The sequence below is a fragment of the Carlito syrichta genome, unplaced genomic scaffold, assembly GCF_000164805.1.
Source record: "Carlito syrichta isolate Samal-C Ts95f unplaced genomic scaffold, Tarsius_syrichta-2.0.1 Scaffold58783, whole genome shotgun sequence".
Classification (NCBI taxonomy): Eukaryota; Metazoa; Chordata; class Mammalia; order Primates; family Tarsiidae; genus Carlito; species Carlito syrichta.
In genome coordinates, this window is record NW_007002879.1 from 541,116 (window position 1) to 566,710 (window position 25,595).

The following is a 25,595-nucleotide window of genomic DNA, read 5'->3' on the forward strand; positions in this document are numbered from 1 at the left end:
AAAAAAAAATATTGATTAAAAAAAAAAAAAAGAACCTAGCAAACCTTTCACTCGCTACCAACTGTGCCTAATAAATCCTTGCTGACCCCTTCCCTTCTCTGCTCTTTATTTGCCTCCGGTTCCTTTCTCACCAAGCAGGATTCTAGTTAGTCCCCAACATGGATTTTCTGAGCCAAGTAGATTCTGCCTTCTAACTCCATTCCTATTCCCCAACAATTTCTTCACTCTCTCACATGAGTATGCACACTTGGTTATTCTCACACTTGTAACAACTTGTCTCCTCTCATTCTCCAAATTTTGACTCAGATTCCATAATGAATATTTCCTTCTCTGGTAGTTTCTTCATCAGTTCTTCCCAGTACTATTCTAATTTACACTTGATCACAAGTTCCTTCAAATATTCGAGAGTTGTTTTCTGGGGCTAGGCTTACTTTCTCCAGCTAAATTAGATGAGTACAATAACTCCAAATTCTAAATAAGTTCCTGAGGTAGAGCAGAAAGAGTTCTGGACTAGCATTTGGGCAATGTAATTTCCCTTCTGGTTCTGTTACCTAGTATATAAATTTATAATGTATATAATATTATAACTACCTAGCATATAATCTTTTTTTTTTTGAGTTGGAGTCTCACTCTGTCGCCCAGACTGGAGTGCAGTGGCCGCTCCCGGCCACCGCAGCCTCAACCTGCTGGGCTCCGGCGATCCTTCCGCCTCAGCCTTCCGAGTAGCCGGAATTACAGGCCCGCGCTACCACGCCCGGCTAATTTTTTTATTTTAGTGTAGAGATGAGGTCTCGCCTGCCCAGGCGGGTCTCGAACCCGCGGGCTCAGGCAATCCACTCACCTCAGCCTCCCAAAGACACGGGATTACAGGCTGAGCCACTGAGCCTGGCTGCATATAATCTTGAGCAAGTCACTTAACTGTTTCAGACTTCAATTTTCTCCCTCACTGAAAAGGACACGTTTGGCTAGAAACATGGGTGGTCTCTTCAAGTTCTCTTGCAACTCTATAATTCTATTATTTTAATTCTACAATCACACTTTATGAACCTGGGAAAATTGTTGAATTTTTCTACCTTGGTTTTCTTAAATAGAGCTGATTAATTTAAAGGACATGGTGTAAGAAAATTTAAATACAATGTCTTTGAAGGAAAAGAGTACTTTCATTGAAATTGTATAGTGCTAGCTCATAATTTAATCCAAGAAAAGTTATGCTATCATTCCATATGCATAATCACATCAAGCTTTGGCCAAGTTATATAAGGAGGCGAAGGAAATGGTCAGTGATAATTAAGTAGCATCAAACAAAACAAATAATTAACTTCTTTAAGTGGGAGAGAAATAAAGTGAAAATTTTTACTTACATGTACGCATACACACACACACAGTTCTGATGACTTTACCCAATATCAGGATGGTAATTAGTCAAAGAACATGTTTCTCATTCTTAAATATTCCATATTGGCAAACTTTGCATTTTTATTTTTTAAGTATTAATAATTTGAGAAGTAGTCAAGCACCTTTTTACATAAAAAATATATCTGAAGACTTCAATTTATTCTGCCACCAGATTATTTTTCCAGATTATTATATATATTATTAGCCATAAAATCATATATCTTGCAAACATAGTTTCAGCAATATTTATATTCTGTGAGATTTTTATACTTGGCAGAAAAATTTGTAAATATTATATGAAAATGTTCACATTTATAAAATGTTGAACATGAATATAAGAGGCAAGAAAACTGATATTATATAGTTCACAGCAGCAATAAATCTCTTGGAGAGTACTTGGTATTAGAATACAGAATAGTTCAAGTTTTTTCTATAGTGGAGAACAAAGAAAGAGCAAAAGGAGACAGAGTATTTCTACCTTTGAGAGAAAAATGCAACTTAGACATTGAGTATCTCAATCCCTCTTTCTCTCACTCTTAGAATGGTAATTATGTTTGGAAGTTGCAGCCCAAGGTCCATCTACAAAAAAATGTTGACTTCTCTTTGGGCTTAATTCCCTGTTTTTATTTAAAGCCCCATAGCTCTCACTTTATTTCTGTGGTTCTTTATTATTCCTGCCTTTTTTACCTTTTCTTTCTATATACTTAAGTGCTATTTTATTACACAAGGGTATCAAAGATATACAGGAATATATCATTAGTTTTATAAAGGAAGTCAAAATGAAAAATGAATTCAATATAACACATTTTGCTTTAAGAATACATGTCTTTCAGAGTAAAGTTTTATTAAGCATTTCAAACTAGGCATCAACCAAATCACACTTGAAATATCTGTGTCTAGAGAAATAACAATCACTTTATCAGCTCCTATAATAATTCTTAGAGTTCTGACACTGAAGAGTTCCTTAAAGACCAAGCAATATATCCCAACACATCTAAAGGTTCTGCATTTTACCTAAACCTTACAAATTGTGGAATTATCTGCTTTTTAAACATCAGCACCTGCCTTGTTAAAAGCTAAGTAGCCCCTAAGCTCTTGTCCTCACTAATAAAGATTAACAAAATAAATAGAAGCTGCGTGTGCCCCTTCAAATCACTTATTTTATTTTTTGTTGAGTAGGTAAGAGCAAATAGAATGTATTTGACAATTAGCAATGTTAAAAGACAAACTTCAGACAAATTAAGTATAGCAGAGTTTATTTGAGAAAAAAAAAAAAAAAGTCATGAACCAAGCATCACTGAGAATAGTTTCAGAGAGCTCCACCTAGCAACAGTGGGCAGGCAGTATTTATAGACATAAAAAGGAAGTGACATACAGAAACAGCTTGACTGGTTACAGCTTAAAATTTGCCTTATTTGGGCATGGTGTAATGAAACATTTGCCTTATATGGACATGATCTGATCAGTTGGCAGCCTGTGATTGGCTGAAGCTTAGCTGCTGTGATTGGCTGAAACTCATCTATTTGTTACAAAAATGTACTTTTAAGTTAGGTTGCATTTTGCTTACATATTAAGGTAGGTTGCAGTTTGCAATGTACAGAGGCAGTTTTAGGTATAATTTAATTTAAATTCTTATCCAACAAAAATTTGTAATTTCCATTTCCCATGTCTAAATATGACAGCTCAAGTTATGTTTTTCAGCAGAGTTTTATACTTTTGCATTTTAATTTCCACATATGCAAAACAAGAAGGTTGACCTGAAAACAAACTATAATCTGTGTGGTTCCTTCCAACCCTATCAACCTATGATAGAACCAGGAAAAAAAATATTACAAATACAAAGAAGCATTTTCAGGACAAGACATTCAGAATATAGACATAAGTTAATTATTTAGAAATATTTGGTGTACACTCATGAAAATAAAATAGGGCAGCTGCTTTCAACAAATGTATTAGAAATATGTCTTGAAAACATTTCACAAGCTTAACACGGTCAAATAAAATATTTTCTGAGTTCACATTGTTTCATTACACTTAAAACTTCAAAATCATGCCAATGACAAATATCACCTTTACCCTATAGAGACACAAGTAACATTTGGGGCATATCAGAAATGTTTAATAAATTCTTTATCAAAAAATGTTTCCTGGAGCTCACCTGCAGAGTTGTGAAGTTTCTTGTTAAAAGCACAGATTCTTGTTAGAAGTACAGGAATTCTGGGGGTCGCACCTAGCAATCTGGAATCTAAACAAGCTACTCAAACATTTCTTATGCACTCTAAATTTGAGACCCAAAGCTTTAGACTGAATACCTTTGTGCATGTTGTTTGCAATAAGAAACCATTCTCTGGCTGTCCTTCACCTCTCTAGAGTTTACCCAATGTCCTCTCTTTTTTTATGAGCCTTTTGCTTGTGTTTTGTCCTCACATCACATCTTTTCTTTCACTCTTGGGCTTTAAGAGGGGGAAAAAAGGAAATAATTTGTTATGTAGTTAAGATGATTAAACATTCTAAAATTTTACCTAGCTTTATGCCTTAGGAAAAGTCGGGCCTGGATATGTGAGAGCTTGTCATCTTCTGTGGTTCTAGGTCTTTCTTCTGCTGCTCTATTAGCTCTCTTGTTTATCCTCTGCCCCTGGCTTCTAATAACCTCTCTCTCTCTCTCTCTCTCTCTCTCTCTCTCTCTCTCTCTCTCATGCTATTAAGTTTCTCTTAGATCCTTTGGAACTGAATTCCCTAGATCTCAGAGGTATTTTTTTTCTCTTAGGGGATACAAAGGGGTTCATTGACCCACTAATGATCAGCCTGCAGCATTTAACCTAGAACTGGGGTTGTAGCACTGCCTTATGTAAACAAAGCAACAACTTGAGGTCTCACTGCAGGCAGCCTGTCCTTCACTGCATCTTTCTCTAGACTTTCCCACCACAGGAATATTTGTCCCCTCTACCTTGTAGAGAGAGGACAAGCATTAGACATCTTTATATATCCCCTTCCCTCCCCTGTCCTCCCCTCCTCCTCCCCCTTCTCCCCTCTCCCTCTCCTCCCCTCTCCCTTCCCTTCCCTCCTTTCTCCATCCCTTCCCTTCACCTCTACCTACTCTCCAATGCCTCAGTAAGACTTAGAGATACTCAATACATATTTATTTATCGGTGTCTCTTCTGCCATTTACTTATTTTCCATGTCTGGACTCTGCCTCTCTCAGCCTACATTTCAAAATATCCTGCTTGACAGCCTCTTTTATCCTCAAGGGGACCAAGCTGGGAATTTCAGACACCCCAGGGAATCCCTGTAAACAGTACTCATTACATGTCATTAAACAGCTAAAATCTTGCACAGGGAATTCTCAGGCTTATCATGGCAAAGTGATAACTGAAAAGAGGAGGAAACAGAAATATAAAAGAACTGACCTCTACACTGCATGCAATCTGCATGCACTATTATATTTAATTCATGACATTTATGACATTTCATGATTCATTTATTAGAAAATATTTCCCTCCTGGTATATTCTGAGAAGGGGGATTGCTGGGTCGTATGGAAGGTCGATTTTTAGATCTTTGAAGAATGGCCCCACATCTTTAAAAATACCTAACCCTGAATTGTACCCCACATCTTTATAATAAAAATAATAATAATAATAAAATAAAATAAAGAAAAAATACCCATAGAGTCCTGAACAATTTAATTTATCACATTTGATGGAAAGCCTTCATTTTTCTGAATAAACTATTTATACTGTGCTTTAGGGGAAGAAAATGTTGACAATTTGAAGAAGTATGGAGATGAAGAAATAAATCACCCAATAATCTACCTGTAAGGGATAATCTTGCTGTCATTCCAGAATGTTTTCACGCATAGTCAAACATATACACACAGAAATATTTTAGAAAAATTTAAAAAAAGATGGTGTTCATTTTTGTAACCTGTTTTCTCAGGTTAGCAACTGACATCATGACCTTTTCCATAACATTTGCCTATGTCATCATATTGAACATTGAATAGCATTCTATTGTATAAATTCACCATTATACATGTATCCAACTTTTTAGTATTTTCAAATTAAGAGACATTTCATTCAATTCATATATAAATGCCATGAATTTTTACATTTAAAGTATATACATGTTTCATTGCATTTGAAAAGAAATGAGTAGGCTGGATTTTTGCATCTCTCAAGCAATTTCCTAGTATTGAATATTTAAGTCGTTTCTACTTTGTATCAATCACAAATCATGCTATAAAAAACATTTTTCTACTTACATCTTTGAATAATTTCCAGTTACTTTCTTAGTATAAATTCCTTGAATTTAACCTTGTGGGTCACTATATTTGCACATTTTAAAGACTTTTATGTATCATCAAATTATCCTTCTGAAAGTTTGGAACAATTTAATTTCAGTAGATAAGTATTCTTCAGTGATTCTGTTTGACTAAGGCCAGAAGGCGAATTGTATTTGAAATGTCAGGATAAGTTACCAAATAGCTAAGGGAAATGTTGTTTTACCTGGTTGCTCTGCTTTACATTTCCATCTTTGCAGCTTTAAAGACGTTGTTATATTTATGTCATAGGCAACATTAATTATTAATAATTAATAGTAATTACTGATAATATATGAATGATGCAGCATAATTCCTAATTTACCTAGGATGAAACTTTGCTAACATCCTGCCTTTCTTCTTTGTTTTATGGACAATGATATATTTTATTAACATAACTTCTCATCCTCAAGTAAAATGCAGATTTTATTGTACAGATCCTTCATTTGTATATTCTTTTTTTTTTTTTCTTTTTTTTTGAGTTGGAGTCTCACTCTGTCACCCAGACTGGAGTGCAGTGGCCGCTCCCGGCCACCGCAGCCTCGACCTGCTGGGCTACGGCGATCCCTCCGCCTCAGCCTTCCGAGTAGAGCCAGAACTACAGGCGCGCGCTACCACGCCCGGCTCATTTTTGGATTTATTGTAGAGATGAGGTCTCGCTGCCCAGGCGGGTCTCGAACCCGCGGGCTCAGGCAATCCACTCACCTCGGCCTCCCAAAGGCGCAGGATTACAGGCTGAGCCACCGAGCCCGGCCATTTGTATATTCTTAAACGACTTCTAAGGATTAACATGTTCTAAATACAGTTGATGGTAAAGCACTCAGTCTCCTGCCTAAATTATTCATGTTTGGAAGAAGCTTTCAGACAAATGTCTGATTTTACTCTTCCATGTGAGTTGTTGTCTTAGAAGTTTTTACACAAAGGAAACAAAGCGGAAAATGTTGGAACTTGGTGAAAACAAATCCCAGGTGCACACGAATAAAGAAGGGTAGAGGAAAAGGAGAAGCAATATGGGAAGAGAAGTAGAAAGGAATAGACGCCAGATGGAAGGAGTTAATGGAAAAGGCTGCCTAGGGTGTAGAATTGGAAAAGTCAAGATGTGGGGAAAGACCTTTGCATTTCTCAAAGCAGAAAGAATTCCAGTACTAGCATGAGCCACATGAAAATGCAGTGTTTTTTATTAGTCACTGGGTCCAGTTTTTTCTACCAGAAACTTTAAGAATCATTGACTGCAGCAGTATGGGAAAGCAATCGATTCTAGAGTGCATGTCATGCCAAAAATCACAGAATTCTGCATATGGAAATAAGCATATGACTAAACACTGCCTTTTCTCAAAATTACCAACAGAATACTCCCCTATTTTTATGGTTCTCAAAAGCAGGTAATGAGATCTTTATTGAAGACTGCTATGTAGTTCACAATACGTTTATATACTGTGGAACTAACCAACTAATGGAACTATTAGAATCATTAATTTTACTTCTAGATATTCTGACATGGTTTGCTCCTGTTGTTTTGCAGATCCCATTTGGAAGCCAGCTCTGACCAGTGGAAACGTCTGCACCTTTCTCTTCAGGAACTTCTGGTGTGGCTACAACTGAAAGATGATGAATTAAGTCGGCAGGCACCTATTGGAGGCGATTTTCCAGCAGTTCAGAAGCAGAATGATGTACACAGGGTATGACATTTTTAAGCCTAGTGCCTTGCACATAGTAAGCATTCAGTGACTATTTTTAAATTCGTTTTTTTGAAATTAAATTGAGTAGAAATATATTTTATTTACCTCATCTAAGGGTCAATTATAAGTAATCCAAGCCATCATATTGTAAATGTCAAAAGCATCTCCATTAATAATACCCTTTAAGAAGTTGCTCATCTCTTTTGGCTATTTTTTAAAACTTTTCATTATGGAAAATATTAGACACACACAAAAGTAGACAGAATTTTCTAATAAATACCCACATACCCATCAAGATATCAAGAGTCATCAATTCATGACCAATCGTATTTTTTCTATAGCTCTGCTCCTTCCTCCATTATTTTGAAGCAAATCTCAGGCATGTATCATTTTGTTTATACATATTGGTAAAAGTTAAAAAATAAGGATTCACTCTTTTAAGTTAACCACAGTGCTACTATAATACTTTTAAAATATCAATAATTTTATCACATCAAATACCCAGTCAGTATTCAAATGTTAATTTCTGTCATATATTTAAAAAATATTTTCTGTTTTCAGTGAAAATAATTGAAATAAGGTCTACAGCTTACACCTGGTTAATTTTTCTTTTAAATCCACTCTTTTTGTTACTTTTTATTTTGAAATAATTATAGTTGCACAGTAAGTTACAAAAATAGTACAAAGTTTACCTGCATCTTTCACCCCATTTTCTCTAATGGTTAACATTTTACAGAATGGTAGTACAAATGATACCGTCATTTCAACATGTGATCAGTATAAAAAATGTACATTTTCAGCACATCTCAAGTCAGGCTGGCTACATTCCAAGTACTCAGTAGCCAGATGTGGTTAGTAGCTGACTATTGTGCAGTTCTACAGGTTTGATTATATTTGGGTTTGGCTTTGTTGTGGTGGTAGTTATTGTGGGGTTTTTTTTGGGGGGGGTAAAACTGCTTCATAGGTGTTAGTGTATTCTTTCATTATCAGGAGATGCTACATACTACCTTGTTTTATTTGTGTGTGTGTGTGTGTGTGTGTGTGTGTGTGTGTGTGTGTGTGATTTTTAGCAGTCATTAATGATCAGTGGTCAAGGATTACAATGTCATAATTGCCTATCTCTATGATTCCTTCATTTATTTGCTATAGTAAGTCTATGAAAGAAAATGTTTTGCATTCATCCACTATTTGGGTACTCAGTATACCATTCATATAGGATAAGCAAGACGGATGTTTCTCCTTTACTGGTTTTCACAATAAGAATAACGAGTTGTTCACTAGCATCTTCCAACAATGACCAATTGTTACTTGTTTGTTTTGTGTTCGTTTATATTTCTATCTTCTCTACTAGGCTCTGAATAAAAAAGGCAGAGATTTGGTCTTGCTCATCTCCAAGACCGTAGAGCCTAACAAAGTGTTTTTGAAAATAGGATAAAAGGTACATGAACAGAAGTGTTTATCAAACCAAATAAATTACTACCAAATAATAAAAACTTGATAAAATGTATCTCTTTTGTATATTCATTTAAAGGAATGATGTCTATGGAGACACAGCCAAAAGTGGCATCTTGAGGAAAGGTAAAGAGTTTATATTAATTAAGTGAAGAGGTTAAAGAAAATTACAAAAAGAGGAGACAACATGAGAGAAGACTCAGGAGTCTTTGCAAAAAAATGTCAAGAAACTGTCAGTCTCTCCTTTAGCCTTTTGCCTTCATATAATTCAGAATATAAAGTTAGTTTTTGATGTAGAATGAAATTTAATGCGCTATATGCTTTAAATGTTCTAACTTATGTGAATAAACAATGAAGTCACTTTGATGTATATGTGAAAGGCCATTCATTGATAAGGATGGGCATTTTAAATAGAATTCATTATATGATATAGTGAAATGAGACAGAATTCCTACAAAAGATACATTTTCTTCTAGTTCCAGAAACCTAAGAAAATGAATCATTGGGCATGTGCACTAAGAGTCAGGAGACTGAAATTCTAGTCATATCCCTCCATAAATTAGATTGTGATTGCTACTTTGTTCTTCAGCTGGAAGATCAGGAAATTGTCCCAAATAATTGTCATGGTTCCTTCCAGTCAGTATTTTGTTATAAGAACTGCTTCACTATCCGTGGTTATTGGTTTTGGTTGCTTGCTAATAGAGGTAAAGTGTTTATACTTATCATTCTCAGTCTTTACTCAGGAATATCATGACAAATAACATGATTTGGGGAGATGATTATGCTAGGGTTATGAGTAATAAAAGAATGAAGTTAATGAAGTTGGCTAGTATGCTTGCTCAGATACCTACCCATTACCTTTCTTGAACTTATTTATAACTCTCCTCCATCCTTACCTCCTTCCAAATACAACTTATATTCAATCACCAAACATTTCAATAATTCTTTTTTCAGAACCCTAAAATCCTTTTATTTCTTTTCTTTTTTTTTTTTTTTTTTGGTTTTTCTGTTGCTGCAATCTACAAAACCCTAAAACTTGGAAACTCAAACTAAATATTTTCTCTTAGCCAGACAACACCATAATAGACTGCTACAGTATCATTTCAGGATGGCCAACTTTCAGCTTTCTGCTGCTCACATATCACTGGCTCAATTTACCTCCAAAATGTTTTTGACTCTGTCTACTGCTGTCATCATCGTAGTTACAAGAGACCATTTTTCCTAGCCTTTCTTCATCTACTCTTGCCACTCCACAATGCGATTTCTACATTTCCATCTGAGTAATCTGTGTAAAAACATAAATTGAATTATACCGGTTCTCATCTTAACACTCTGTGGTAGTCTCTCAATGCTCTTAGAAAAAGACCTAAATCCTCAACAAGGACCACAAAGCATTATCTGGCTAGTCTAGCATCAACCTTATATTTTCTTACTGCTTTGCCTTGGACATCAGCCATACTGGCTCATTTTGTTTTTTCTTATTCTCCATGTTTTGTTTTGTTTTTTTTTTTTTTTTCAGAACAGGTTTTAAACATGCTGGTTCTCTGTCTCAAAACCTTTCTACTCATACCTTCCCCTTCACAATGCCCTGGTTATAATCGGATAGTCCTTCATTTCTTGGGTCAGATATTATGCAAACTTCTCTTGGACGCCTACATTCGACCAGATCTCCCTTTTTTATGCTTTCCTAACACCATCTACAGTTTCTTCTGTAACTTAACATTTTTGTCATCATGTATATGTATGACTATTTGATTAATGTCAACCATTCTCACTAAACCATATGCTCCAATAAACTTTTTATTGTGGTGCGGGGAGGAGACAAAGTGTTATTTTTATACCCAGCACCTTATAAAGTGCCTAGTACATAGTAGGCCCTGAATAGATAAAGGAACGAAGAAGTCAAAGAAGAAAGTTAAGGCAGTAGGAAGAAAGGAAAAAACAGCCAATCAACAGATATTATTTTTCTTTCTTCTCTAGTTTACTAAGACCAAGGGCAGGGAAAGAAAGAATAGAGAGTGATGTTCCTTTCCTACTTGCAGGAGTTTTCTGTTTATTCCCAACTAAGCATCATCCTTTTGTAAAGTGTATAGAGTTACTTTGATTCCCACTGTTTTCACCTGTGATCTGTCCATGAAGTTTTTGCAAACTTCTCTTGATATCTTTAAGAAAAATCCTAGACACAAAACACGCTTCTTCCTCAAAGAACATCTTCACATCTTAGTGTTGATAAGAGAATAATTTAGCATCCCATTTTACTCAGTTTTGTCACAAGTATGCAGTAGCCCTTTCGTAGTTGTCATGGAAGGATTGTCTAGGTAGTGATACTCTGGTGGTCTGTGGACAAAAGAACGAAGGACAATCCTTGAAACTGGGGTCTCTCTATAGGATCTTCTGAACTCCATTAGGAAAAGAGAAAGAAACACAATCCGTACAAAACTCTGTCAACATCTAAAAGTTGACTGTTTTTGTATTTGTAGACTTTTATTTTACTTTGCCATGTTTCCTGGATTGCAAATGGTCTTGCTCTTTATGGGTTTCTTGATCTAATTGTTGTTTGTATAGAATGCTTGGTTTCAAGATGGGTCACTGTAATCATAAGCTTATTCCCCATGTATTTGGGGTGTCACTTTAAAAAAAATCATCCGCTTACTACCTATTGTAAATTATTAATGCCCTTGGTTGTTGTTTCTTACGGGACTACAAATCCTATTAAAATGTCAAAATTTGAAACTACAATCAAATGCTGTTCATTTTCACTTTCATTTTCTATAAATCAAAATGTTTATAAAACAGGTAATTTATATGTTTTTGTTTGTATATTATTTCAGATTAATGATAACATTTTGTAGCAAGATATCATATACCTTGTTCTTATAGGGAAAATATATAGTGAGTCTCAGTTGCTGTGATGACGAATGTATGATTTTCCTGTAGCTAAAATTCTAAGATAGTCTACACAGGTAGTTGGGGACTGTAGTCTCACTCCTCAAAGCAATTTTCATACCCATGGGAGTGGATCTGTGTTCCCCAAACCAGCTGGGCAGCGTAACAACTGCAACAAAATGGCTCTCAAAACTAATTAATAAAATAATACTCTATATGCAGTGAAGTATTATAAATAATTAAAGCTCAAATGTGCCTTAGCAAATATAAACTGACCAATTTTTATATCTTTTGAATACATTATCTTGGCTTTTACAATTCCTCATTACTTGCCTCACTAGACTGACTCGTTTTCAATTAGTGTGTATTATTCTGGTCCAGATATATTTTTAAAACTGACTTCCTTTGTTTTACTTGAGCAGTCACTAAAGTGATATTTATTACTTGTCTACTCCTGTGATTAACCTAGAGAGAGTTTTAAAGGAACAAATCATAGTGGGGAATTTCTAAGGAGAACTGCAATAAACCATGAGCTTATTTAATTCCCTTCCTTCTACACCAAATCCAGATGGAGATTAGGTCTTGATTATAAGAACACTGTAAGTAATAACTTTTTGTTTGCATTTTTACTAATGAAATTGTTTGCCATTAGGTTTTCATCTTTCAATTTAAAAATCTCTATAATCTCTTCCCTAGCGACCATTAAGGACACCTTCAAGCTTCCTGAAATTTTCTGGTTAAGATTTAAATGGAAGTAATCAATACATACATTATTAAAAGAGTGGACAGAAAGCCATTATTGCTTGGATGCTGTTGACAAATGAAAAGGCTTGAATAAAGTAGTTTACTTGTTCATTTGTCAGGTCATATATTATGCATGTTCGATTTCCTCAGAAGTCACCACAAAGTGAGAGAGAGGTTTAGAAATTCAATAAAATTATCCTGAAATAACATTGCAGATTATACATTTATTTAGGCTAATTCTCTTATCAATGCTGGCCTGTTTACATGGGAGTACATTTTAGTATGTATGTTAGCTTAATGAGTTCTCTTTGTTTTCTTTCCACAAATGTAGAAAATGTCTTTGAGTGCCATTTGTGAATGTTAAGATTTAAGTCCACTCTGTATTCAGAACAGTGCACTCTTCCCTATCACCTCTGAAAAACAACGAAAGGTTGGGATAGAGTGATTCATTCTAACATTCCATGATCTGGCCCCTTGAAGTTTCTAAACAAGTTTGTTTCCCTTGTAAAGTTCACTGTTAGCTATGTGGGAGGAAATAGACATTTTTTTATCTATTCTTCATCATTTTTGTATAAGTTTGATATCCTATGCAGTCATATTTAGGGATGCTGAATAGAAGAGACTTAAAAATTATTTTTAAAACTGCATTTTTAGGCATTTGAGTTTTCTGAAAACTAACTCTAAGTCTGAAAACTAGCTATATCATCAAAACTTAAGAACTGAGTCATCTAGGAATTGCTGCTTTTCTTTAATGACTATAACAAGATGAAATGTGAATAATTTACAAAGTGACTTCTCTACCCAAGTATTTCTCACTCTGTCAAAATATTTTGATATCTTGACAAATACTCTTAAAATTAGTATTTGTGTGATGTTTTGCTTTCACAAAACACTTATTCATTTAATTACAAATGAACCTTTGATCGTTTTTGTGCTTTTCCACTTTTCAAAAAAGTTATTTCAGGAAAAATTGTATCATAACTCAGATTCCTAGAATGTATTGATTATGTCATAAACTATTTACTGTATGCCTACTCTATGCCAGAGACTGAAGATACAATAGTGAACAAAATGAGTCTCTTCCCCTATTGTTCAGATTTTAGTGAGGTAAATACACAATAAACCAAGAAAATTATTATATAAAATTGTGTCAGGTAGTAGTGTTATGAAGAGACAATAAACAAAACAAGGAGAGGGAAAGACTGAGGTATATTAGCCTATCTGAGGAGGCATATTTGGGCAAAGATCTGTGTGAGTGAAAGAGCCAAGCAAAGATCTTGGGTAAAGAGTATTTTAGTCAGAAGAAATAACAAATTCAAAAGCTCAAGTGTAAAAACAGGTTTGGAGTGTTACAAAAATAGCCAGATGTGCTGTGTATCTCAAGGGAAATAAGAACAGTAGACAGTGGTTTGTTACAGAGAGAGGCAAAGGCCAGATAATGAATGGTCTTGTAGACCATAGATTGGAGGTGGATTTTATTCTCTGTGTAATGAGACACCACCTGATGTTTCTCAGCAGGAATGATATGAGCTGAATTATGTGTTTAGAAGTTGACTGTGGCTTCTGTGTGAAGAATTGACTATATAAGGGGCAAAAGTGAAGGCACAAGAAAGTTAGGACCATGGCAAAGTCACCTAGGAAGAAAGTAGTGATGACTTGGACTAGAGTGGAAATGATAGATATGGTAGGAATTTATTTGATCCAATATATATTTGAAAGGTAGAGCCGATAGAATGTAAGATAGATAAAATGTGGAGTGTGAGAGGAAGCAATTAGTCAAGGAAGAGTCTGAGGTCTAACTGTAACAAATCAAATAATGATGGTGCCATTTAAGGGGGTAAGAAAGACTTGAAAATTACCATGTTTGAGGCTGTGTGCTTTGAGTGAATCAAAAGTTCCATTTTTGAATTATGTTACTAGACAGAGGCAACTGGTATGATATAAAAATTATTAACCTCTTACACTTGACAATCTCAAATTCTGGTTATGTCTCTTGAAAATGGACATAAATTAATTTGTCACAGGCTTTCCTATTATTTTTTTCATTTGTACTCTTACTTTAGAAGGAATTTCCAAAATTCTAGGGCTTGACTCAGTGACCTAAGACCTAATTCTCTAAATGGCCATGGGAACAGGTTGAGTTTTCACCAGTGATCTCTCAAGGTCAGCTCAAAACTTAATGCATTACTATCAGTTGGAACTAATTTCCCCAGTGGTTATTGGAAGCCACCCAGCCTTACGACTGAGAGCCAAACAGCTGTTCAAGATGCCATGTGGGCAATAAACTATTTCTCCATAGTATCACAGACCTGCAAACTGGCTGGACTCTTTTCTAGCCTGTGTCCTTGATCTCAGAGAATACAACTTTTATTTTTAAAGAATTCCAGAAAAATAAATCTCAACAAGAATTTGTTAAACATATTTTCCCCTAAACACCAAAAAAAATTTTTCTTGTTGAATACAATTAGATTTTTTAAAAATTAATGTCAGCCTTAAAATATGTTCATTTACTTTTCAACTTTATTTCAAATTGAGTTATCTTATTTATAAAATATGTTGTTCAAGTTGTTGAGTATCTGAAACAATTGCTAGATGTATCTCATATTGCACGTTTATTCAGACATAGAATGAAATAAGATGGAGATTTTTTTTCCTCTTACTTAAAGATTATTATTTTCTTGTCAAACTCATAGAAGCAGAGAGTAGAAAGATGGTTGCCTGAAGTGTGGGATGGAAGGAGTTGCTGCTCAATGGGTATAAAGTTTCAGTCATGCAAGATGAATAAGTTCTAGAAATCTGCTATACAATATTGTGCCTATAGTTAATAATACTAATTCATGCGCTTAAAAATGTAAGAGGGTAACGCTCATATTAAGTGTTCTTACCACAATAAGAAAAGATGATTATGACCTTTTCTTTCTAGTCCAGATGTTCTTTTTTTCTAATGAATACTAAGGAAACTGTTTGTCTGTTTTTTGTTCTGCTGCGTCCTTCTTCGAATTTCTTTCTCCCATGAACTCCTGTGAATTTGCTTTAAATTCTTGAAGGCAATATTCTTGCTACCCCATGTACCATATTTCTGGATCCTTGTCTTTTTCCAAGATCTTGCTTTTGAATTAATTGGGCATTGATAGTTTCCAAGTAAGCATTTAGTAAAAAATATTTCTTATGTGTTCAAGACTCAATAAATATGGTGGTCCTAAATGAAAAGGTCATTATGGTGACAAAATGCATTTGGCAATTTTCTTGTCAGACATAAAAACAATATGGGAAGCATGGAAGCATGGTAGAAATAATATGGGGATAGAATGATAACGTAAGACGGCAAAACTATTGAATACTGACAAATTGCATATGTGACTGTGTTAACACCTTGTCCTATGCCTGCTCAGTAGCCATTTGTTGAATAAATGGAACTATTGGATTACTCTAAATCTAAAGGGTCTTTCTAGGGTTATCTTTTCGCTAATGCTGCAGACTTGAGGAAAAGCCCCAAACAGCAGTTCCAGCCATAGCACTTCTGAATATTTGGACACAAACATCTCCTTTAAGAAATTGCTAGGTTGAAGAAGCAGAGCTAATAGGGCCACCTCTTGAGAAAATTCCACCCAGTAGCTCAACAGTGACACTCAGTTTTCAGTCTTGAGCAAACATAAGAGTAGAATAAAATCTCTCTGCTTTTCCCAATTGACAGCATTAATTTTGTTCTCTAATAATTCATGAAACCGGGCTTTCACCTGCAAGCTTGTTTTGCATCTGAATCGACCTGACCTACATATAACACACTCTGGTTTTATAACTGGGCATTTTGTGTTTCATTCAACAATATTTATTAAAGATCTACTACATACCAAGCTATGACTGTGATTTTTATCATTAGTGATGACACTTAGCAGAGACTATCTCAAACTGCCACCATAGAGCAGGCCTGTTGCCAATTAATAATCTAAATATATTGATCCTAGAACTAGATGTTAGAAATTAAATAAGGTGTTTATTAAATGCCCACATTTTCAAATGAGGACACAAAGGCCCAGGGAGATTTTACAACCCATTCTAGAACACTGTGGCCAGGTTTTGACTCAGCATCAACTGGAACTCAAGGGCTTCTGCCGCTCAGAACAGTGCTCTTTTCGCCTCTTCATTGTGCCTCTGGGAATGGTTCTGGAAAGTTCTGCTTACAAATATGGGAATATTGTATAATCATTTTATTCTGAAAAACACAGATATAACTTTGCCACTTCAATGAGATTTAGGTAAAATTCAGCTCCAAGCACACTGTACATGATTGAAAGACATCTGTGTTTTGAAAAGCAAGGGATTTTACTCACATTCATAGCAATAGTATCCTGTATCTCCTGTCTCTAGGAGAAAACAAGATAACTTTTCTCTTTGTAATATTAGTGCCTGTGCCGAGTTCACATCCTGTCCCCCTCATCAAGCAAATCAATATCTCACTTTTCATCTCCCTCACACATGGTTCTGAGCTACTTTTATTTATAGCATTATTAGATATTTTTGGTAATATTAAAGCAGGAAGCAGGAGGGGCAGAAAAAATAATCAATGATTCGGTTTTTCTCTATTACTCTCAGGTATTTTTTGTGTCTGATTTGTTTCATGGTTATTAGGATTTTTCACTTGTGTGGCTTTTTTTTACTATCATCACTTTCAGCCTGGCTTCAGAATTGCAAGATTCTAAGTGTCTAATTAACTGATGGCCTTAGGTAAACCCTAACTTATCTGTACCTCAATTTGCATTGGTGAAACTTTTATAGTATAAAAGTATATACCATAAACACACCTACTCAAACTATTGACTCTTTGAGGACAAAGGCCGAGTCCTTACATCTTCCATATCTTATACATAATAGGTTGAAAATAAATATTTTTGAATAAATTAATCACCCAGCAATTAGTTACCCAGCTGTTAAGTACTTGTGGTGTTTAAGTACTATCCATCAGATATTTTAACTTTTAAAATAAATGGATTTACCTTGGGACTTACCACTGCTATAATCTTGCAGTAGCATGCTTCATGTAAGTTTATGTTGTGAATCTTAAGAAGTCAAAGGAAAAAACATTAATATAGTATGCCTAATATTTTCTCATTTGCATGACAGAAAATTATGTTATTTTCATGGAAGTGCTCTAACTCTTTAGTAATTATTTCTCATCCTTCCACATCATTATTTTGAACCCTTTAGGTCTGGCTGTCTCGCAAAGGCGAAAAAAAAGTATGGGAAAGAGCATGTGTTTTAAAGAATATAACTTTATCTGCTCAAGGGATACAGTAATTATTTTAACATTTGAACACCAACATCTAAATACTGTAAACATATACTCTGTATGTATATGAGAAAAGACCTTCATATCTGATACCTTTTCACATTTGTGCATGAATGAATTGACTTCCCTGATTTGAAATATTATCCATAATTTATAAGATGAAATCAGTATATATGAGTGTATATGTTCTCAAACGTCATTCACACAGGCTTTTTTAGGGAGAGACAAGATACTTTTTTCATGACACAGCATCAAAATCAAGGATGTTGACATTGAATGTTCTTGTTTTTGTTTTAAAATGTCATCATTTTTCTTCCTTTTAAAATTCAATAAACTGTATTACAACATACAGTTTATGGTAAGTTACTAGATATTGAAATATTGATTTTTCATTATTTCAGTGCAGTCTATATTTTTTAACTATAAAAAACGATCTTTTTTAACTCCACGCCAGAAAGGTCACTGATATTCGTTGCCTAAAACAGTGTCTGATACATAGTTGTTGCTTAAAGTTTAAGTGACTAAGTGGAAAAGAACCTTACATCTAAACATGTTTAAAATGACATATTACTATTTATAGTTTGTTTCAATAATAAGAAACATTACCATTTTCTTTATCCTCTTATTTCTTGAACCAACTATTTCTCCTTTTTTTTCTGAAGTCTTTATCCTTTTTGTATTTAGTCTGAATCTTCTGAAATTCTGAAGATACAATCATTTAACCCTCTTCCATCCATTTTCTTTTCTTTATTTCAGGCAAGGATGTGAAGATAATGGTGCTTATGTCTTTGTAATGACAGAACTTCCTTTGTCTTTTCTTTGGATTCATTTTAATCCTCAGTGACTCATATTTAAGAAATGAACTGTGCAGCTGTAGAGCAAAGTCCTTGGCAACAACTCGAGGGGCAAACAAGTGGTCTCTCACAATGGATGGTCCTTAGCCTTGAATTATTTACAGTTTAATTTTAACAATGGAAATGTATCATCAAATGGTGCTTTGGATTTTCTAAGTTTTATAAGGATTTTAAGATTCATTTCCTTATGTTACAGACCTTGCTCCAACAATTATCTCCACTTTCTTGTCTTTAATATATCTTTCTCTACTAGGGCAATCAACTGTCCTGGTTTGCCTAAGACTGTCTGATTTTCTTGGGAGTATCCTGGTTTTAACATTGAAGGTCCTGCATCCTGAAAAACGCAGTGCTGGGCATACCAAGATATTTGGTCATCCTACTGCTAGCTTCCATCTTTCAGCCTATGTTCAAATCATTCCTATCCTAAAAAAGAACACCTCATCTTGTTACCTTGTTGTCTTCTCTGTTCTCTTTTCCTGTATGAACAAATAATTTTACTTGAAATATCTATTCCTTCTTCTTCCACTCACTCTTCAGCTACACCCACTTCTGAGCCTACAGTCCTCCACTGAAATTGTTCCCACCAGCGCTTCTGCAGCGCTAGTCTTGCATTACTTCTGTGTGCAATGGTTATGTTCACTTGGCCACCTCCTTCCTCTCAAAACTTTCATTCTCTCTGAAATTTCTACACTCCACAATCTCTCTGTTTATTTGTTCCTTTTTGATCTCTCATGAGATCCTAATCATCTGTCTATCCATGGAACTTTGATATGTAGGGTCTAAATGTATGTTAGCTGGATGAGACAATGACTCCTGAATCTTTTTTGTCTTCTCCCCAAACATCAGACTTTATTATTTCCTTGTGGAAGGAATATTGCCTTTCCAAGCCAAGGGGATCACACCTCCTTACTCTGTTACCCATGCACAGGATCCCCCCATCTTACTGTTGGTTTTTTAATTGAATCTTTATTAATTTTATTCTGAATGTGCATGAAGTATTCTGGGTCAGGGGCAGAGTTCTTATAATTACCTGCAATAAATATTGTTGCCAGCCCTCCCCCCTTCACCTAAAGATTTACCCCTAGGGTGACTTGAAGAATGTTGATGAAAAATTTTCCTGATTGAGTGTCTGGATATTCCATAGGTGAGAGACCAGGAAAAATAATTTGGTTTTGCTTATAAAGGAGAGAAAAGAAGCTATCCCCGTCTCCTTTTGAAAGTTTTTTTGGTTTTTTTTTTTAACTGAAGTCTCACTCCATTGCCCAGACTGGAGTGCAGTGGCCGTTCCCGGACACCCCAGCCTCGACCTGCTGGGCTCTGGCGATCCTTCTGCCTCAACCTTCCAAGTAGCTGGAACTGCAGGAGCGCGCTACCATGCCCGGCTCATTTTTTATTTTTTATTTTTTTTATTGTAGAGATGAGGTCTCGCCAAGTTGCCCAGGTGGGTCTTGAACCCTCAGACTCAAACAATCCACTCATCTCGGCCTCCCAAAGCGTGGGATTAGAGGCTGAGCCACCGAGCCCGGCCTGAAAGGTTCTTTAATGGAAACATAATGGGCCTGAGTCTTCACTCCAACTTCACAAGGAACCATCTAGCCCCATATGTCTTGAACTTTACAACCTAGAAATGTTACTAAGGTCTGAGCTTTATATTTTTTGAAATGTAAATACCTAGAGAGATAGCCATTTCAGTCTTTCTGACAACATGGAGCCTAACCTAGAAACCTACTCTGCACTATAGTCAGTTGACCCTCTTGTGTCAGATAAATGAACTAGAGATATGGCTGCAGATCTAATCCCCATGGTATGGAAAAGTTTTCAGGAGGTTAGAGTTTTTTTATAGGTGTACTGAGAAATCTAGGAGAGCTTATTTCTTCATACTTAGTTTAATTGCACTCAGCATTCACTCATCTACTCAACCTAGATACTGAGTCATCCTTGCTCCTTCTTTTTTATCTCCAGCATCTAATCAGTCACCAAGTCCTCACACTTCTCCTTTCTAAACATTTTCCTACTCTATTACTGTATTTTTTTTAAGCCTGGTACCATACTAGGTTAGATCCTCATAATCTTTCTCTGAACTCCTGCAATTGCCTCCTAATTGTCTCTCCAATTCCTTATCTGCTCTTCACAAACACTGTATTTATTTCAGGAAAATCTAATTGAAACACACATCTGCCTGTGCCACTCCCATGCTTAAATCCTTTCAAAGATGCCTGATTACCTACAGGACAATACGTGAGCATCTTAGAAGGCTATACATGGTCATAGAGAGACTAAGCTTCAAATTCTGGTTCAAAGATTTGATATAATTCTAATAATGAAAAGTGTCTTTTTTCATCTTTGGATGTGCCCTCTCCTTGTTTTTCATGCACTAGAAATACTACACTAGGTCGGGCTCGGTGGCTCAGCCTATAATCCCAGTGCTTTGGGAGGCCGAGGTGAGTAGATTGCCTGAGCACACGGGTTTGAGACCCACCTGGGCAACTTGGCGAGACCTCATCTCTACGATAAATCAAAAATTAGCCGAGCGTGGTAGCACACGCCTGTAGTTCCAGCTACTTGGAAGGCTGAGGAGGAAGGATCGCCGGAGCCCAGCAGGTCGAGGCTGAGGTGGCCAGGAGTGACCCCTGCACTCCAGTCTGGGCGACAGAGTGAGACTCCAACTCAAAAAAAAAAAAAGAAAAGAAAAGAAAAGAAAAAAAGAAATACTGCACTATGTTCTATGTCTCCACTATTGCAATTTCCTCTTCTTGGAATGCCCTGCAACCTACTCTTCCTTGACTAATTAATGTTCATGCTTTTGAATTCTGTGTGATTACTATCTTCTCCTGGAAGCCTTTTCCAACTTCCTTTCCCATATTGCACAAACCTGTAACACTTTCCACACGGTATTGAAATTATTTATTTGTTTAATTCTTCCATTACATACTATAGGTTCCTAAATGGAAGGGGTACTTTTGCATTCAACTTTGTTTTTCCAGGCTCTGATAGAACCACTGACACACAGTAGTTCAATAAAGGTAGCCAGTATTATTTTTATAATTTAGTAATATCAGTATCAGTTGCCTCCTGTCAAATCCAAATCGAGAAACTAGACAATATGATAATTGGTTTAAAGTTGGGAAAATTAAATATATGGAAAAATACAGGAATATAAGAACTGTATACACATACACACATCGGCATGCACACACACAAAGAGAGATTTCAAGTCGAATATTGGAAGGAGAACAAGCCATATATATAAGCTGAGTAAATAACCTGCCTACCCAGTATGATTTTAAGGTACAGGAACATCCCACTATACAGAAATGTCTTCTTCAACAACAGGCTGAATCCTAATATTCTGCTTACAGAACTTCATTATTTTTATTCAAATGCCTTGCCTCTCTCTATTGAATTGAAAATAATGATGGAAGATGAATCATTTTGCAAAATATCAGACTCAGGATTCTTTTGAATGGTGAATACCACTATAATATTATTAATCAGTGTGTCATACAATACAGTTTTGGAACACTTCTGTAACTTAAGAGTATATCTCAAATTTAAAGGAGGATACTGCTGGGGGGTTTTTCCCCCAGTGATGAAACAGGGCTTAAATTCAGTAGGCAACATTGCTATAAATAAGACAGAGTTTTTGTTTTTTGGTTTTTTGGGGGTTTTTTGAGTTGGAGTCTCACTCTGTCGCCCAGGTTGGAGTGCAGTGGCCGCTCCCGGCCACCGCAACCTCCACCTGCTGGACTCCGGCGATCCTTCCGCCTCAGCCGTCCAAGTAGCCGGAATTACAGGCATGCGCTGCCATGCCCAGCTGATTTTCTGATTTATTGTAGAGATGAAGTCTCGCTGCCCAGGCGGGTCTCAAACCCGCAGGCTCAGGCAATCCACTCACCTCAGCCTCCCAAAGGCGCGGGATTACAGTCACCAAGCCCGGCTAATAAGACAGAGTTTTAAAAAATTACAAAAAGTAAGCTATAGATGAGGGCAGATATTATTACTACTGCTATTGCACAGATATATTAGCATTTATGTAGCACTTACTTAATACTTTTATTAATACCTGCACTTCTGGGATCACAGAATCTAGTTCAACAACTTCTTTGATGGTTTCCAACTCTCTGTTGGTTTATTCTAGCCTCACAGTATGCCCCACAATGCTTTTAGCACTCAATTGTTTATTAACTTAAAAGCAGAAATTATCCATTTTGCTTTTCTCAGTCCCCGGTATCACGGAAGATTACAAATTAATTGATAACTAAACCAGATAGCCTCAAGATTTGTCCCTACAATTCTTTTTTTTTTTTTTTTTTTTTGAGTTGGAGTCTCTCTCTATCACCCAGACTGGAGTGCAGGGACCTCTCCCGGTCACCGCAGCCTCGACCTGCTGGACTCCGGCGATCCTTCCGCCTCAGCCTTCCAAGTAGCCAGAATTACAGGCATGCGCTACCACGCCCGGCTGATTTTTTGATTTATTGTAGAGATGAGGTCTCACTGCCCAGGCGGGTCTCGAACCCGTGGGCTCAGACAATCTACTCACCTCAGCCTCCCAAAGGCGTGGGATTACAGGCTGAGCCACCGAGCCTGGCTCCTACAATTCTTGTATCCATAATAACTCAAAACATTTCTACTATTTTGAAGGAGGTCACAATGTACAATGTAATGGGTATTTTTCAAAAGTACTGAAACTTTTCACTTAGCTTACTGCGATATGCTATTTTACTCATTGTCAGACATTTTGACTGAATTAACTGATGATTATCAATTGAATTAGTGCATATTTCAATACAGCCTAAGTTCCTCCAAATGTCCCTTAAGACTTCCCATTTTTCTCCAAATTTCCTTTTTGGGGAATGTATTTAAGTCTTCATTAGTCATCCCAGAGTTTTGCAATATATATCTTGCACCTTTATTTCTAGATTTCAAGTTTGGTGTTACGTTATATAAACAAAGCACTCTTATCTTAATGAGAGGGCATTAACTATCTTGAAAGCTCCACTCCTCTCCCCAGAATAGCTTTACAAACACAGTGGTTTCCTCATTAACAGAAAGACCCGTATAGGCATTTATTTTTATCACTTTGTGACTATCAGTTTATAAATAAAAGAGATAAAAAAAAATTGACCTGGGAGTTTCATAAACAATTTCTGAGCACCCAGGATTAATTTTGAGAAGAATGCCACAAGCCAAATAAGCATTTCTTTTCATCTTATTTCACAGGCCTTCAAGAGGGAATTGAAAACTAAAGAACCTGTAATCATGAGTACTCTTGAGACTGTACGAATATTTCTGACAGAGCAGCCTTTGGAAGGACTAGAGAAACTCTACCAGGAGCCCAGAGGTAATTGAATGTGGAACTATAATAACATATTGATAGAAGGATCAGTGGTGACAGAGCAACCCATCCATTCTTGCTGCCAGGGTCTGGATAGCTCTCATATTTTCTAGGTTAAATAGAATCAATTCAAATTAAACATAGATGTTGATAAAGAATAAGGACTCGTAAACCATCATGCATAAATCTGTTTGCACATTCATAAATAAACTTGAAAAGAGATTAGCAATCAGTTATTGGAACATTTAGAAAATAAAAAAACAAAGGGGTTTATCTGTGAGAAGGAATTCTATTGTTACAGAGACTACAAGCTAATTTTCAATTTAAGAGACTGACTGAAGTAAATTGGAGTTTGTGGTGTGCATTCTAACATTTTTCTCCTCAATAGCTTAAATGAATCTTATAGATTATCTGATTGATATAAGGTAGAACAGATTCACTCAGGAAGACAGACTTTAGATATGCTGGACAGTATAAAAATTTATGCCAAGTTATAAAAGAGCCATTCATCAGTAGGTTGCCCTTCTGTTAAACTGTACTCTTTTATTTTTCCTTCCAATATGACTTTTTGACAATTTTTTTAAACAAACAAAGATGTATGTGGCCTAAATCCTTGTAATGTTGCCAACTTAGAGCTGCCTCCTGAGGAGAGAGCCAAGAATGTTACTCGGCTCCTACGAAAGCAGGCTGAGGAGGTCAATACTGAGTGGGAAAAATTGAACCTGCACTCCGCTGATTGGCAGAGAAAAATAGATGAGGCCCTCGAAAGACTCCAGGAACTTCAGGAGGCAACAGATGAACTGGACCTCAAGCTGCGCCAAGCTGAGGTGATCAAAGGATCCTGGCAGCCCGTAGGCGATCTCCTCATTGACTCCCTGCAAGATCATCTCGAAAAAGTCAAGGTACTGTCTACTACTTTACCTCGGGGCCCTTTGAGAGACTCAGAAGAGCTTCTAATCTAAACTTGAGTGCAACGTTCTCTTCTTACAATATTCAAGTACTTAAATGATAGAAATCAGTCCATCTTTCACAAATTCAGTCTTCTTTCACATAGTATTGTCTCCAAGAGAAGATAGTGACCTGTCTGTTATGATATGAAATTAAGTATTAAAAAGTTACAAGGCAAAAAATTAACTCTGACTTTAACATTAAGAAACTAATTTAAGTGATTGTACTAAAGTAGTCTGATTTATGTGTGTGTGATTGTGTGTGTATGTGTATTTATTGTGTCACTTGGTATCAGATCAGGGAAAAATATAACACTTAACCAAGAGCCAGGAGTCTAGGTGTTGGCCTTTTTGGTAACTAAATTACATGACCTGGGTAAGATCTGGTACTGTGAACTAAGGCCATTAAATGCTATTCTTCCTTTGGAGGCAGTGTTTGTAATTAAATTTCAAGTTGCATTAGCCCACTGCAGACATAAGAAAAAATCTCCTGGACCACTGTCCAGGAGACCAAAGTTAAATTCCCTTATGGCACAAAAATGGCAAATATGCTATTTATTAAGAAAGAATATACATATTTAGCTGTATCATTTTGAAATCAGCAACTACTCATCTATGTCAAAACCGCAAAAGTCCTCCTAGATTCAAATTCAAAAGAAATTAAATGCTCTCATGCTCTCAGCATGTTTGCAAGCACCT

General features: G+C 36.0%; 1 protein-coding gene across 1 annotated transcript in view; it reads left to right on the plus strand.

Annotated features, from left to right (window-relative positions):
* LOC103251561 (dystrophin-like) overlaps positions 1–24,851 on the plus strand; it is a gene marked incomplete at both ends in the record, with an annotated part of 504,158 nt that extends 479,307 nt beyond the window's left edge. The window contains 3 exons of the mRNA XM_008050158.1: positions 7,235–7,391; positions 23,835–23,955; positions 24,583–24,851. Of these exons, the coding sequence (XP_008048349.1) occupies positions 7,235–7,391; positions 23,835–23,955; positions 24,583–24,851 (547 nt within the window). The remainder of the gene's footprint in view (positions 1–7,234; positions 7,392–23,834; positions 23,956–24,582) is intronic.
* Positions 24,852–25,595: the final 744 nt, after the last annotated feature.